This window comes from Leucoraja erinacea, chromosome 33 (genome assembly GCF_028641065.1).
Source record: "Leucoraja erinacea ecotype New England chromosome 33, Leri_hhj_1, whole genome shotgun sequence".
NCBI classification, from domain to species: domain Eukaryota; kingdom Metazoa; phylum Chordata; class Chondrichthyes; order Rajiformes; family Rajidae; genus Leucoraja; species Leucoraja erinaceus.
In genome coordinates this window covers 4894885-4911332 of record NC_073409.1, presented here as the reverse complement: position 1 = coordinate 4911332, position 16448 = coordinate 4894885, and the positions used below count along the sequence as shown (strand labels likewise).

General features: G+C 38.9%; 1 protein-coding gene across 2 annotated transcripts in view; it reads left to right on the top strand.

Annotated features, from left to right (window-relative positions):
• LOC129712563 (protein FAM227B-like) overlaps positions 1-16448 on the top strand; it is a 119023-nt gene that overhangs the window by 1975 nt on the left and 100600 nt on the right. The window contains exons 2-8 of one of the 2 annotated variants that reach the window (XM_055661063.1): positions 2019-2072; positions 4215-4467; positions 7523-7578; positions 9643-9687; positions 10979-11083; positions 11540-11638; positions 13126-13227. In XM_055661063.1, the coding sequence (XP_055517038.1) occupies positions 2022-2072; positions 4215-4467; positions 7523-7578; positions 9643-9687; positions 10979-11083; positions 11540-11638; positions 13126-13227 (711 nt within the window). In that variant the 5' untranslated portion in view covers positions 2019-2021. Of the gene's footprint in view, positions 1-1995; positions 2073-4214; positions 4468-7522; positions 7579-9642; positions 9688-10978; positions 11084-11539; positions 11639-13125; positions 13228-16448 lie in introns of both variants that reach the window. The other variant, XM_055661065.1, reaches the window with a different exon arrangement.

The following is a 16448-nucleotide window of genomic DNA, read 5'->3' as shown; positions in this document are numbered from 1 at the left end:
CCTGGAACATTGGGCCTCCATAGAGGCAACTGTGGAGGCCTCAATGGGCCCGACTATGGGTGAACTGGGGTTGGGGACTGGACTTTGTGCCTTCCCTCATGGTGGGAGCCATTGTGGGGGGATGTTCTATGTGTTTAAGACTCTCATTGAGTGTTATGTCTGTATTCTTTTTTTGTGTGCTGCAAAATGGCAAAAAGCATTTCACTTCACTACACCTGGGTGTATGTGAATGTGACTAATAAAATACCTTTGATACCTTTGATAGTATAGCACAGTAGTTTGGCACTATATACTAGTATATTATAGTATATAATTGCATAATATATAACAGTGTTGCACAGTATATAATGGTGCGGCATAGTATATAATAATATAGTATAGTATATACTTGCATAATATATAGTATAGTACAGCATATAATAGTATAGCATAGTATATAATAGTATAGTATATAATAGTATAGTGTCGTTTATTACAGTGTATAGCATATAATAGTGTTTTATAGTGTAGGCTAGTGTAGTGTATAATGGTATATAGTATAATATTATAGTTTAACATAGTAGTGTAGTATATAATAGTATGTAATAGTGTAGTATTGTCTATTATAGTATAGTATGGAATGGAATACTTTATTGTCACATGTGACAAGGCACAGTGAAATTCTTTGCTTGCATACCCGTCACTGTTGCCGAGGCCCCACGGCTGCTGCCACTTCACTACTGCTGATGCCTCACTGTTGCCGAGGCCCCACCGCCGCTGAGGCTCACCACTGCTGTCGAGGCTCCATCCGGCGGGCTTCGGCGACTAACTTTTCCCGCAGTCTGGGGGGCGAGCTAAGCCTACTGGGCAGGTTCTGGTCCACGGCACGGTTGTTCGGCGTGAAGTATAGTATGGGACTTGCAATAAAAAGCACTATACTATACAAAAAGAGACAAAGTGCTGGAGTTACTCAGCACAGCAGGTAAGGCAGCATCTGCGGAGGGAATGGACTGGAACACTTCAACCCTGGAATCTAAAACTTAATTTATTTTATTTACTTTAGAGATAAAGGATCAAAACATCCCTTCGGCCCAACCTCCAAATGGGCTTCGAACTATATAGACTTCGAGACGTTATTTTTGACTTTGCACTCCAATTGTCTATTTATTTCTCTGTTTTGTGTATATACTGAACTTTTTTGTTGTTTATTATGGGTTTTACAAAGTAATATGTTTACATTTCTGTAATGCTGCTGCAAGTAAGAATTTCATTGTTCCATTTCAGGACATGTGACAATAAAACACACTCCTTCTCGACTGAGTCCACGCTGACCCGTTCACATCACTTTTATGTTATTCTACATTCACATCCATCCCCTACATACAAGGGACAATCTTACAGAGGGCCAATTAACCTACAAACCTGTACGTCTTTGGAGTGTGGGAGGAAACCAGAGCAGCCAGAGGAAATCCGTGTTGTCACGGGGAGAACGTACAAACTCTGGACAGACAGTACCCGTAGTCAGGGTTGAAGCCTCATTCTGGTGCTGTGAGGCTTTGGATGTTAAGGAGATCAAAGTATATTGGGTTGATTTACAGTAAAGTCAGACAGAAGTAAAAGATCAGTCATGCTCAAAAGAAGCAGAGCGGGTATGAAGGGGCTGATCAGCCTATTCTTCATTCTATTTCTTACATTCTTATAATTCAGCACATACTATCTATGATGAGGTGATATTGGAATTGTAATAACTATGCTAATACACTGTAATACCTGATGCATTTACAGTTTCAAATGTTAAAAAGTTACACTCTCTTATCTAAATCTGTATAATTTATGGTTAAGGAATGTCTCATCCTGTTAGTGCTATCTTGAATTTTAATTTATTTTCCCTATATATTGTACTGAAATATTGGAAAAAAAACACTTAAAATTGAATTCATTTTAATGTATAATTTATTTAGAAGATATGTCATTCTTATTTGCTATAACATTAAATATTCTTCCTGCTTTTAACAGCTCCTTATTGTAAATATTTACAGAAAATGGAAAATCTGCCCACAACATTTGAAGAATTTTTGAAATTTCAAAATGTGGTAAGTGGCTTTACACTAATTCTTCAGATCTGAGAAATGTAAACATAGAATAAGTCAAGTTGAAACTATTAGACTTGTATTGCTGTTGCACATCATAGTTACTCATTTTAACATCTTCCTGTAGTTTCTAATATTTTATTCAGATGCTCAATTGCCATTTGCAGCAAAACCAATCCTTGATCCTAGAAGCTTATCTCTCTTCTGCCTCAGCCATGTCTGAAGAAGGGTTTCGGCCCGAAACGTTGCCTATTTCCTTCGCTCCATAGATGCTGATGCACCCGCTGAGTTGCTCCAGCTTTTTTGTGCACCCCCACTCGTTCCTTGCCTCACGGCATAACACTGTAGCAACTCACACCGCACAATTTGTCCTCATTTTGTGTCAGAATGACAGATCTGGTATTTCTGGTCTCTGTTTGTTTTAAAATATGCTCCTCTAATTTTATCTTTAGTCAAAAGTGTTTCATTATCAGATGTACCAAAACAGAAAATTTGATTTTTTAATTAAATTGAAATTCCTCAGTAGAGTGCAATTAAAAATGTGTTGATCCCAAACCTTTCTTTCCTTCTGTCAACTACTCAACCTTTTCTTATAAGTAGTATTATTGCCAAAGGACAATATTACATGCTTTATTCAAGAAGATTTATCATGATACACAATGTAACTTTATCATGTCTGGTGATCATTAAGCAAATACATAAATACATACATATTGGAGGGAATGGATAGGCAACTTTTCGGGAGTGTTAACATGCTAGGGTGACTCTGGTATTTACTCTTTGCAAATAACAAGTTGTTATCATGATATGCCCACAGAAAATAAAGTAGATCCAGCAGCCCCAGCAATTAAGCAAGTATTATAATGTCTTTATTAAGATCTATATCTCTCACTGTTACATTTTTAACTTTAATAAGAAAAATATGGTTATTTTAATGAATGATTTTGGAGACTGAATTTGGAACAAGTGAACTATTTTTAATTAATCAGTTTTGTTGAATAATGACACATTTGGTTTAGTAGAAATACATGATCTAGGTAATATACCTTTTTCTAGACTTTTATCTGATACTTAGCTCATCATTTGCTTTAATTGCTGCTATTATTAGATCATAGTGATGTGAAAGAATGGATATTTAGTTATTAATATAAGCACAAAGCATGGTTCATATATTCCAATAATGTTTAAGTGCTTAAATTCAGTGTGCCTTTTCTTTTTCAATTTCCTTCAATGAAGGAAATTGAAAATGAAATTGAGAATGAAGCTTCAATTAGCGCATTTTGAAAGGAGATAGTATAATGTCGTAGATGAAATGTATCTTGCATGTCCCTGTATACTGCAATTGGATAGTACATACCAGGCTTGAAGTAAATGCATAATTAAGGATGATAGCCAAGTTCCTTCTAACATTTCCAGAGAAGTAGCAGTATCCTTTTCGTTGCTGCAGATTCTCATTTATGTGGTCACGCATTTTTTTTAAGCAGAATATGTTTCAAATATGGAATACATAACAGGCAATTGGAGTGAAATAATATACACAGGTGCAATAAGTTCAATGTAAGTTCACCTTTCCTACGGTACACTGCTCTTAAGGATTTTTGTTATCTGGAACATATTATGTAGCCATAAAGCAAGGGGCCATAAATTCATTGCATCATAGCAAAACTAGTGAGATGCTATGGTGTTGCTCTTGGACCAGATGGTTGGAGGCTCAGTTATGAAAGTGTCCAATAATGTTTATAAATCATAATCGGCGTGACTAGAATTGGCCTTGGGTCCTCAGAACTGCATCTTGATTTACTGAAGTTTGTTTTGTGCATCCTGTTTTCACTCTGTGAAATGTTCCAATTTAGTGGTTAAGTCATTCTCGATATGGAGGGATTGACTAAGAAAAAGATTAAGAATGAGCGTGCCAAAAATAGCTTAGACATTTGGAAAGATCATGTAATTAATATTGTGCCACCAGAAAAAAAACATAAAAATTATAATTATTATAAATCATCTAAACATTGGAGAAAATATTTTCATACTAATTCTGCAAAAAATCAATCATGTTCATTTATAATTCAACTGAGCCTTTATTCAAAAATAATGAAGGTATGCATTTGAAAATATGTAAACTGATTTGATTTTTTTATATTGCAGACTCATTGGCCAGAGATGCTGCCTGATGAAGATGAGTTTAATATGAAAATTCAGCCTGAAGTAGTAGTTTCATATGAATCAGTGTCACGGTATATTTATGAAAATGCACCTTTTCGGGTGGAGTTTCTCACTGACATGGGGAAACAAATCGATGAGTTTAAATCACGCTTAGAAAAATATTCTTCAAAAATCCTGCCAGATGAGCCCAGGAAATACAAGAACAAAGAACATCTTTTCTATCTACCATCAGACAGTAATTAGTTTGTGACTTTTATAATAGTGTATTTCCAACAAATACAATCCATTTATATTGTACATTTTTAAGGAAGAGAAAACATCCCAAAGTGATTCACAGAAACACGAGAAGGGGAAAAGAGAAACAGAGACTTTGAAAAAAGTCAGGGGAGAGAAACTGAAAAGAGAACATTTGTCTTGGAAGGTGCACAAAAATGCTGGAGAAACTCAGCGGGTGCAGCAGCATCTATGGAGCGAAGGAAATAGGTGACGTTTCGGGCCGAAACCCTTCTCAGTCTGAAGAAGGGTTTCGGCCCGAAACGTCACCCATTTCCTTTGCTCCATAGATGCTGCAGCACCCACTGAGTTTCTCCAGCATTTTTGTGTACCTTCGATTTTCCAGCATCTGCAGTTCCTTCTTGAACACATTTGTCTTGGACATGGGTTTCAAGAGGAAAGTGTGGAGGAACAATTGTAGGCTTTGGGGAAGGTATTCCTGTAATTAGGACCTAGGTTGCTGAAGGCTCCTCCACCAATAATGGAGCAAAGCAGAGTATTCATAAGAACATGGGTCAGAAGAACAGCCTGAGGCAGACGTTGGCTGTTGATTTGACAGCGTTTAGTGGGGGAAAACTACAGATCAACTTCGGTTAAAGACAGCAGGGTAGGTCGAATTATGGCACTTGGAACTGCAGATGTTGTAATCTTGGAAGCTAGAGGAACTCAGAGGGACAGGCAACTTCTGTGGAGCAAATGGGCAGGTGGCGTTTCGGGTTGGGATCCTTCTTCAGAGTTGAGGGATGGTAGAGAAATGCCATCATTGTATACAGTTGATAAAAAGGAAGGCAGTTAGGCCGTAAATGATTTAAGCAATAGAATGAGAATTTTAAATATTTCACTTGGGGCGCAGGAATAAGAAATCAATTTAGATTGTCAAGGATGCAAAGTATGAACAGGGTTTGGTGAAGAATTGGAATACAAACAGCAGAGATTTGGATATGCAGATCCTTATGGAAATGGGTGAACAGAAAAGCTTTGGTACAAAATTTTGGAAGTGACAAGGCATCCTTGAGAGTTTTAGCAGCAGATGAGGTGGAGTTGAAGCAAGCAAAGTTACAGCGGTGGTTTTTGGATATGTTGCAACTACTCCAAAACAGCAAGCATGGTGTTTAGGTGGGAGGCAATGATGGGTCTTTTAAAAACTCCAGCAGTGACATTTTGAATGGAAGAGCAGCTTTTGCTTCCGACAACTACGCAGTTTCATGTAGTAGAACAGTTCCCATGTCACCCGTGAAATCCTGGCTCCCATCTGACACACTAATGTAGAAATTTCTACATTGCTGCAGGCTGAAAGAATCAAAACTTTTTACAGAAAATTGCATTAAACAAAATCTGTCCATCTGTATTAAATTCTAACATATCTAATTGATGCTTGAGGGAATGGTTTCCACTGGTTATGGGAGATCAGGCATCTGCATGAGTACTTATGATATAGAAGTAAGCTGTTTAGTCCACCAACAATGCTGATTCTTGGAGCAATACTATTTCCCCATTTATTTCCTTGCAAATATTTCTTTTTTCACACAATTCCATTAATGCCCCAAGCTATTCCAACCAAGGCACCTACAATAGAAATCTGGAGTAATTGGAGCCATTGATCGACCAACCAATTATCAGTACATCTTTGGGATTTGAGAGGCAACTGGAGTACCTGGATGGAATCCAAAGATCGCATGAAAGTTGTGAAATAACACACCAAAACCGTGAGGCAGCTCCAATCCCTAGATTGCCACAGTGCCCCCATACACATGGTCTAAATTAGAGAATAAATCAACAGCAAGAAATATTTGGTTGACAAAAATGCTGGAGAAACTCAGCGGGTGAGGCAGCATCTATGGAGCGAAGGAAATAGGCAACGTTTCGGGTCGAAACCCTTCTTCGATTTTCCAGCATCTGCAGTTCCTTAAGCAATAAATATTTGTTGGGTTGTGAGAGCATATTTGGAGAAGGAGTTGTGCATGGAATAGCTGGGTAGGATGAAGGGAGTGTACCCTTCTTTGTTATAGTAATTTTAGCCATTAGAAAGTACCGTTTTATATGTTTGCAGCAATTGAAGAAAAATGCTACAATTTTCCATTTTTACTGATGGGGTTGCTCAAGATGTTAATTTTAACCATGGCAGGCCAATATTTTGCTTTCGCCGATGATGGCTGTCATTTTGGGTTTGTATCCCAGCGAGTTTAGGCAGATTTGAGAGTTGGAATTATTTAAAAACGGTTCAGAGGTAATACAATATCTCATTACGTGTAAACTTTAGTTGCTTTTTCAGTAACTACTCAGTGTCAAGCATGAGAATTATAACCAGCTTGGGCTGTTTGGAAATGGATTAGAGGAACCAAACATGTGAGGCAGTATGTGTTATAAAAAATGAATATATTTTCTGGAATGACTTTGCCGTTTGACAAGAAGCTTTGCTCAAAATTGAAGTGAGTTGAAAAAGTAGTGGTACCTTGTTATTATGGTTATAAAATGGATCCATGTTTTCTTCTAGAATGTGCCCTTATTGGGAATGTGCAACTATTCCTAAAGATCCATCTGGCAGAGTTGTTGGCACACTTACCTCGGAGTTTATAGTTTCAAATCAAACCCAGAATTTAAGCACATAATCTGAACCAACCCTTCAGTGCAACACTTAAGAATTTTGCCATACCAAATATGTCATCATCGGTTAAGACTTTCGACCAATCTTCTCCAGCTGGATGTGAATTATTTCATGCAATTATTTAAGCAAGGGCTGGAAGTTCTGGTGTCCTAGATAAGATTGTCTTGTTTCACTGGGGAAGGAAAATGGTTACATTGGACCGTCATCTCAATTTTTCCTTTGTTAGGGCCGAGGATACTTAAATTGGCTGCAGTAATTAATTAAGTGGGAAATACGTTAGAATGTCCCAGAAATGTGATCATAAATCGTACAAATGTAAAATGTCCCTTTTAAAATTTTATCTATATGATTTGCAGTTTGTAAATGTTTATGTATTTTGGCATGAGTATTAAAATCATATTATTTGTTTCAGCTTTTATTACACAAATGATGGACTCTGATGCATTAATAACACATCCCAGTAGAAAGGTAAAATCCTTGCAGTGATGTTGATTGCTTTGCTAATGCTTTACTGAAGAGTTTTGGTGTTTGGGAACATTATATAACTGCATGAAAAAATCCCAGTAATTTGAGGGTACATTTCTTTTAGATTTCTCTGGTCATTTGGTGTAACTTTGATAGAGACTGTATTACTGCCACTGTAAGAAAACCACCAAAGCAATTCCCACTGTTAATCATTTTATTATCCAATCAACTAGACATCAATGCATAATATCTAAGCATCTCATTTATTTCAGACTTTAATTGTGCAAGGAAATGATTCATATGCAGTTTAATTCAGACTCTGATATAGGATGCTTCCCTGAGGAATGTACCTGCTGTGTGGGCTAATCTTCCATTAGGGTGATTAACGTTATATTGATATGGCCATCTCTGTAAACTTGCTATCAAGCTTGGTCAGAAGTTATGGGTTCACGTCCCACTGCAGAGCAGATTAGAGTCAGAAAGCCGTACAACATAGAAGAATTCCCTTCAGCCTATCATGTCCATGCTGACCCTTTTGTCCCTCTACACTAATCCAATTTCCCTGCATTAAGGTGGTATCCTTCCTTGACTTGCCTCTTATATTAGTTTATTTTCAGATGCGCAAGTGTATTGAGGTACAGGAACAATTAAAAACATGCTTGCAGCAGCAGCAACGCAGGCACACATAGACAATGCACGAAAACATAAATTATACTTAAATTGACAAGACAGTGAAAAGAAAAATACTGTGCAATTAAATCAATAAACTAGACTTGAGAACTGGAGACCATAGACTTTAAGTGGTTGTCAAAAGAAACAGGGATGTCGCGAAGAAAAAACTTAATGAGTAACTAGGATCTGAATCCAAAACCTGACGAACCAGCCTATATTCCACAGAGCCAGCCTGTATTCCACAGAGATAGAAAGAGTACGTGAATAGACACAAAATGCTGGAGTAACTCAGCGGGACAGGCAGCGACTCTGGAGAGGAGGAATGGGTGACGTTTAGGGTCGAGACACTTCTTCAGGCTGAACTGAACTCTCGTCAGTGAGAGTACTTGTGATTGTCTGAAGAAGGGTCTCTACCCGAAATGACACCCATTCCTTCTATCCAGAGATGCTGCCTGTCCCGCTGAGTTACTCCAGGTTTTTGTGTCTTTCTTCAATTTCAGAGTTAAATAAAAAACACAGAATGCTGGAGGAACTCAGCGGGCTAGGCGGCAAATGTGGAGGGAACAGATTAGGAGTTGTTTCGGGCCAGGGTTCTTTTTCAATAGGAAGGAACTGCAGATGCAGTTGTCTTTGCAAAACGCCAAATGATTCCGGGAATGCCAAGAGAGAGAGAGCGAGAGAGCTAGGTAGGTATGTAGGTAGGTGGGTAGATGGATGGATGGATGGATAAATGGATAGATAGATGAGAGGGAGTGGGAGGGAGAGAGAGGTTGAGAGGGGAGAGAGAGAGAGCGCGAGAGGGAGAGAGAGATAGTGTGATTCCAGCCTCTTAACCCCAAGCATTGTGGTAGATCAAAAATAATCTGCTCTATGATCTATGGCAGTCCAAAAGCAGCGAAGGAAAATTAAAAATCCACCCCACCCTCCCGTCTCCCCCGGTCAGTGATGTGATGGACGCTGGGGTCTGGACCAATCGCTGACAAGGTCTTGGACAAATCCCGTCACCCTAGACGTTATGTCCGTTATTTGGCTTTTTGGCGTCACACCCGTTTGGTTATTTGGCTTTTCGGATTCACGTCCGTTCGTTTATTTGGCTTTAGGTCTTGAAGGCCAAGTTTCAAAAGACAAGATTTTTGCCTTGGTTTTATAATAATTTAAAAACCATATAATCTTTCTTATAGTGTAATCACACAATGTCTGGCCAAATCCAGCTACGCAACTGTTCCTTTCAAATATTTTGATAGTATCGCTAGTGGCCACCAACTAAGAAGACATTAATATTTTGCCTAATTCCTAAATTGAGTACTTAATAGACTTAATATTTTCTTGTTAAAAAATCTAGATCATTACTTAATTAAGAAATAATGATTGATTAACTTGTTTTACCTTTAATAGTATTCAAAACAACCGGATCGCTCACAGAGGATCTTGGATGTGGAGGTAGGACATGCAGCATGATACTATATTAAAAAATATTGCATCCAAACATTTTTAAACGATATATACTTTTAAGAATAAGAAGGGTCTCGACCTGAAACGTCACCCATTCCTTCTCTCCAGAGATACTGCCAGTCCCGCTGAGTTACTCCAGCATTTTGTGCCTATCTTCGGTTTAAACCAGCATCTGCAGTTCCTTCCTGCAACTTATCTCCTAAGTCCATGAACCCTATCCCCCATCTACAGGGATCAAGTCAGGAGTGTGATGCAATACTCTCCACCTGCACTGACGAGTGCAGCTTCAACAACACTTCCGAAGCTCAACTCCATGCAGGACATAGCATCCCGCCTGATAGGCACCTCACCCACAACCACTCACTCACTCCTCCACTGATGCACAGTGCCGCAGTTTGTATCATCTGCTGGATCTCTGCACCAAAACTCCTCAGACAGCACCCTCCAAAACTGTGACCGTCACCAGTTAAAGGAACAAAAGCATGGGAATACCGACGCCTGGAAATTGCCCTTCAAGCCACACAACATCCTGACTTGGAAATATATCACTGTTCCTTAACTGTGGTTGAGTCTCTCTGGAACGCTGGAACTCCCTCTCTAAATGCATTGTAGGTATACCACATCTCAAGGACTGCAGCGGTTCCAGAAAACGGCTCTCCAAACCTTCTCAAAAGCGACTTAGAAATGGGTAATTAAGTATTGGCCCAGCCTGCAAAGTTCACGTTTCTTAAATAAAAATAATGTTGATTTTGGTTGCTGTTCAGTGGCTTGTTGAATGGCTCAAACGAAGGGCCCACGAGACATCTTGATTAGCATTTATTTCTCCATGTGATCTCTCACTGCTACCTTGATAGAGAAGAAGATGATGAAGAAATCAAAAGAGTCTGAGCTGCAAAGTAGGCAATGCTATTATCTGATTCCATTCATATGCACACCATTTGCACTGCAGCGCTGCAATCGCACTGTACACGTCGGTTGTGCAATGCTCAAGAGTGATGCCTACCCTTTAAGCTGTCCTCATCAATAACAAAACAGTTTTATCCATATCTGTTAATATTAGCAGCATTGTTAATTTTTACAATCCAATGCCATCCAAACATGGATTTATTCCAACTCTCGGTAACTGAAATATTTTCCATTAAGTAAGAAAGATATAACTATTCCCCTTGTCCTTTTTCCCCATTGGGTGGAATAGTTATTATCACAAATATAAACCCCCAATGCTGTTCAACATGCCACTGTTTGCTTTCTTTTAATTTCTCTGTTGTTTCCCATTTAGTCTCAACCATTTACAGGCTTCAAATCACACATGTTCACAAAACTTCCTGGACAACTGGAGGCTAAGCAGTTGCTAAATTGGATTAGAAAGTTACGGAGTTTTCATGTAAGTGACTGAAATTTGATTGTCTCTTTGTTTTATAACTGATCTATTTATTTAGCAACCTATACTTTGGATGTTTTCTCATTGTTTAACTTTCCATTTTGGTTTTTTTTGTGAGAAAGTTAAAGTTTTGAGAATGAGAAACAGTTTGCTCAACATTGTAACAGATCCACAAGTATTTTAGCTGAAATGACGGAAATAACAACATGTGTATGAAGGAACTGCAGATGCTGGTGTAAACCGAAGATAGACACACAAAGCTTCAGACTGAAGAAGGGTCTCAACCGGAAACGTCACCCATTCCTTTTCTCCAGAGATGCTGCCTGTCCTGCTGAGTTACTCCAGCTTTTTGTGTCTATCTTCGGAAATAACAAAATGATAGTTCAATTGCTTTGTCATAGACAATTTGTATTGAATTCAGAGTTAACCAATACCTAGTCAACATTAACTTATTTACAGCTTGGATTTCAAACATCTTGGAGGAAGTTGATCCTGTCAGAACCATCTGCTGCCATTGTTCAAGATGTGTTTTGGTGGTTCTTCCTTCACAAATTTAAGGTATAAAGATATTTTCTGAAATATTTGGCTGGATGCTTTATTTGTACAGCTAATAAATCTTGGGATAAATTTTCATCTTTGCCACTGTCACCAAAATGTTTGCCGGGGTGAAATTCGTGTATATTGCATCCATAATGGATCATGTGTTATCCAATTAATCTTGTCGATATAGGACATAAAATAGTACATATGGAAACAAGTCCTTCAGCCCACAATATCTGATGTCCAAATATACATGATGCCAGATTAAGCTAATCTCCTCTGCTTGCCTGAGATCCATATCCTTCTATCCCCTGCATATCCATGTCTCTAAAGGTCTCTTGAATAATGATATTGTATATTTCTCAACACCACCCCAAGCAGCTCGTTCCATGCACCCACCACCCTCTCTCAAAGTTTCCCCGCACAACTATAACATTCTGCCCCTCTCACCTTAAAATTATGCCCTTTTGTCTTTGATATTTCCACTTTGGGAAGTATATATTTCTCATGCTGAAAACCAAAGGCATAAAAGATGATGTGTGCCTGTTTTCTCCTATTTGGAATAATAGCTTTGTACTGACTAGTCATCTTGTGGATCCCACTCCCCTAGCTCCAGTAGTCACACACCCAGCGCCAGCCACATTTGTAAGCCTCTACTTACATCCTGGAAAAATGACTGTCTGATACAGCAGCGTCAGAGTTTCTAAACAAATAGATGCTGGTATATTGGAGTTCACAATCACAACAATTAGCCAAGTATGTTTTGCAACATACGAGGAATTTCATTTGCCAAGTCAGTCATACAAATAACAGAACACACAAAATACATTTTAACATAAACATCCACCACAATGCCTTCACCGCATTGCTCACAGTGATGGAAGGCGAAAAAAACTCAAATCTCTTCCCTTAGCTCTCCAGCGATCAGGGGCCTTGAGCCCTCCGTTGACAGGACGATCTTGACAGCCGTAGCCGGTGGTGTTTGGGCCCACCGCATCAAGGCGATCAGCTCCTGCATCGGGGGGGGGGGGGGGGGGGGGGGGGGGATGTTGGCTCCCCCGCTCCGGATGATCGGACCCTGCGTGTGATAGTTGAAATTAGAGATGCCAAAAATGAGGAAAAGGGAAAGCTAGATGTGGAGCTCTGGGATTTAAGGTTGAGAATTTTAAAAGTGTGGCATTGGCAAAGGGCAAGAAGAGAATAATATTTAAGCCACTAAAGAAATGTTTGTTAGAAATCTTCTGTTCAGTCTTTCACTTGATTTCTTTGTTTATATTTATTAAGTTGAGGTCACTTGGCTTTTATGATTTGTTCAATCTTCTAGTTTATATAGTTTATATCATTGTTTATATTGTTCCAAAGTACTGTACTTATTGGTTATCTTGATCATTAAGGTGTTGTTTACCTGTGATCTCTGTTCCCATTTGTTCTACTTAGCGATTATATATTTACCTTGACCAACTTTGTCTTTGTGAACATGTGACCTTCTTTTTAATCATTTCAAGCCCTGCAAAGAAGATGAAGATCACCTCTTTAGCAGAATTGCTGATAGCTTTGTGACACTTTTCATGATTTCCCCAGTTGAGGTGCTGGATAACTTAATCCAGGTAAGTCGCCAAATGTATACATTTGAAGAGATTTATTATTTACTATTCAAAATTGACTAGTTAGCTTTATGTTAAATCATTAGTTTAGTTTATCAGCAATGCCAACTTATTGATAAATTGTGATTGCCTCGATATTGGACCCATTTGCCCCTAATGTTTGGTCATCATTCGTTCTATATATAAAACCAGTGGAGTGCTGCGACTTCTGTTGTTTGCGACCCGAAATGTCATCCATTCCTTCTGTCTAAAGATGCTGCCTTAGAGTCCCGCTGAGTTACTCCAGCATTCTGTGTCTAACTGTTATATATATATAAATGACTTGGATGTAAATATAGATGGGTTGGTTAGTAAGTTTGCAAATGACAGTAAGATTGTTGGGGTCGCAGACCTGTAGAGGCTATAAATGTATATGGCAGGATAGAGATCAGCTACAGAAATGGGCGGAGAAATGGCAGATGTGACTTATTCTGAGCAAGTGTGAGGTGTTGCACTTTGGGAGATTGATTGCAGAAAAAGAAAATATACAATTAATGGCAAGACTCTTAACAGCATTGATATACAGAGGGATCTCGGGTTCTAAGTCCATAACTCCCTGAAAATAACAACAAGTACATTGAGTGGTAAAGAAGGCATTTATATGCTTTGCTTTTCTTCATGGGTCAGGTCATTGAGTATAAGAAGCAGGAAGTCGCAATGCGGCTTGATATGACTTTTATGATGTTCTACCATCACCCCAGAACCTGAACCAGTGGTTCGGAGAAGACCCAGTTTGCTCCCTTTGCCAAGCACCTGCATCACTAAGGCACATTTTAACAGGATGCACTATGAGCCTCGGCCAAGGGCGTTACACTTGGCGGCATAACCAAGTTCTTAGACAGCTGGCATCAATTCTGGAACAGAGGCATAAAATCACAAATGCTTCCCCACAAACATCGGCAGGAAATGTCCACTTCACAACATTTGTACCAGCAGGCTAACCTCCAAAGCACCATCAAAGGATAACATCAAAGCATGCAAGCATTCTGCCGCCTGCTCGGGATTGGAAAATGGACGTAGACCTAGAAAAAAAGCTTGTGCTTCCCCCAGACATTGTGGCTACAACACTCCGGCCAGACATGGTCCTGTGGTCCACAACAACCAAGTTGGCATACGTTGTGGAATTGACAGTTCCATGGGAAGATGGTGTTGAAGAAGCTGATAAGAGGAAAGCTGAGAAGACCAAGTATTCTGTACTGGCTTCTGAAGCTTCCCAGAATGGCTGGAAGACCAAGACTTTCCCTGTCGAAGTGGAACACAGGGGATTTATTGCTACATCTATGACCGGGCTATTAAAGAAAATGGGGGTGAGGGGTCACTCCCTCCAACAAGCAATCAAATCATTATCAAATTCTGCAGAAAAAAGCAGCAATTAGGTTTGGATCAAAAGGAGAGATAACAATTGGGCTGCAAGATGAAGACAGGAGGGTATGGAATTGAGGGGGGTGTAACTGGGACACCAGGTATCACCGTTGAGCCCTTTGGAGATGTTGTGGGCTTATCAATGAAACGACAAAGAAGGAGGGTGCCCACCTGACGACCACGATGACGTACCTACCCTACCTTTCATCACTCCAATCCCTCTGCAAATAGCAAGAGTGCCGACTTATTACAGGGATTGAAACATCAAGTCCTATTAGCCCTACTAATTGGTTAGGCACACATCACATCAGCACTCCCATCCTAATTATAAATAATAACTTAAAATTACTGGGGCAGCAAAGATGCTATTTGCTTTACAAATTGTACCCCCTAACATCTTCCAAATGTGTAGGTAATTGTAACTTCTGGATTTTGTTTTTCAAACACATACTGCTTTATGACTGCATCTTTGTCTCATGGGTTTTAGTTTAGAAACAACTTTGCTGTGTGTTAACTCAATGCCCTGAATCATCTGTTATTTTAATCTCAATAAGATCTTGTGACTGTGATGATTATTCATGAAATGTACTTAATAGTAGTAATTGAATTTGTAATGTTCTTACTTGTAATGTTTAGTCATTAGTTGCATGCATCAAGGAAAAGAAATAGACTGTTTCAGACAGAACACTAATATAGCAGTGACTGGAAAACAAAATGCATCCTTGTCATTTTGGTACTAATTCATTGTTTTTAGAAACAGTAAATATTTTTCTGTGGCCAAACATAAAACTAATGTTCTGAATAAGACCCCTAATAAATCGGTATTCTTCATCACATGTTATTGTATGCCAGGCAGTGACATGATTTTTTTTAATATGGGAAAATGGAGAATGCCTGGTATTCTCTTCTTTCCTTCAATAGAAATGTGATTTTTTTTAAAAATGTTACCTGCAGCTTCCATTAGACTGATATTCTGGCAGTATATAAATTAAAATATTGAAAACCCTTGCTTTTTTGGGGGGGATACTGTATTATTTTTCTTTTATGTTCCTTGTTTCCTTTTGCCATCTCCCAAGTTGGAACTGATGGGTCTTGCATCTTTGCATCTTTGAAGACTTATGAGGATGGCATCCATGGAATGTTAATATACGATGTCTATTATACCTTTAAGATTTGTTTCAAAGGAAATTAATGCCATACAGATTTATAGATTCCAATGGTCAAACTATGCACCTTTAAAATATGTGGCACTAAAGGATAACTAACACTGCCAATAATTTCTGTTAGTAGTTCTTTCAGTACTCAGTGTGGTTATTTGAGTCATGGTGAGACTTAATTTGGCAATCTTCATCATTCTAATCCTTATCCAACTGGAAGTTAATTGTACATATATGTTCTTGGTCAGCTTATTTAGTTGCCAGTGCACTTTTAGATGTAGGGAATGAGGGTTAGGGTTTGGCTGAAGTGCAGAGACCTCTTAAAGGTGAGTGGTCATGGTGGGCCAGCACAGCTTTGTTCTGGCCTTTTCTTACCTCCAGTTCCCTCCCCTCTACTTTCAGTCTGAAGACTGGTTCTGAGATGCAGCTGGACCCGCCGAGTTACTCCAGCACTTTGTGTCTATCTTCGGTAGAAACCAGCATCTGCAGTTCCTTTCCACACAATTTTAAATGTCTTTTAAACTTTACATTTATTCAAAAAGGTTTTGATAACTGAAAAGGAAAGAGTAGAAAGTAGGTCCAAATAAAAAAGCACGAAATGAGAGGTAAGTATGAAATGCACAAAATGCAGTCCAGTGTATGGCTGCTGATTAATCTGATACCATG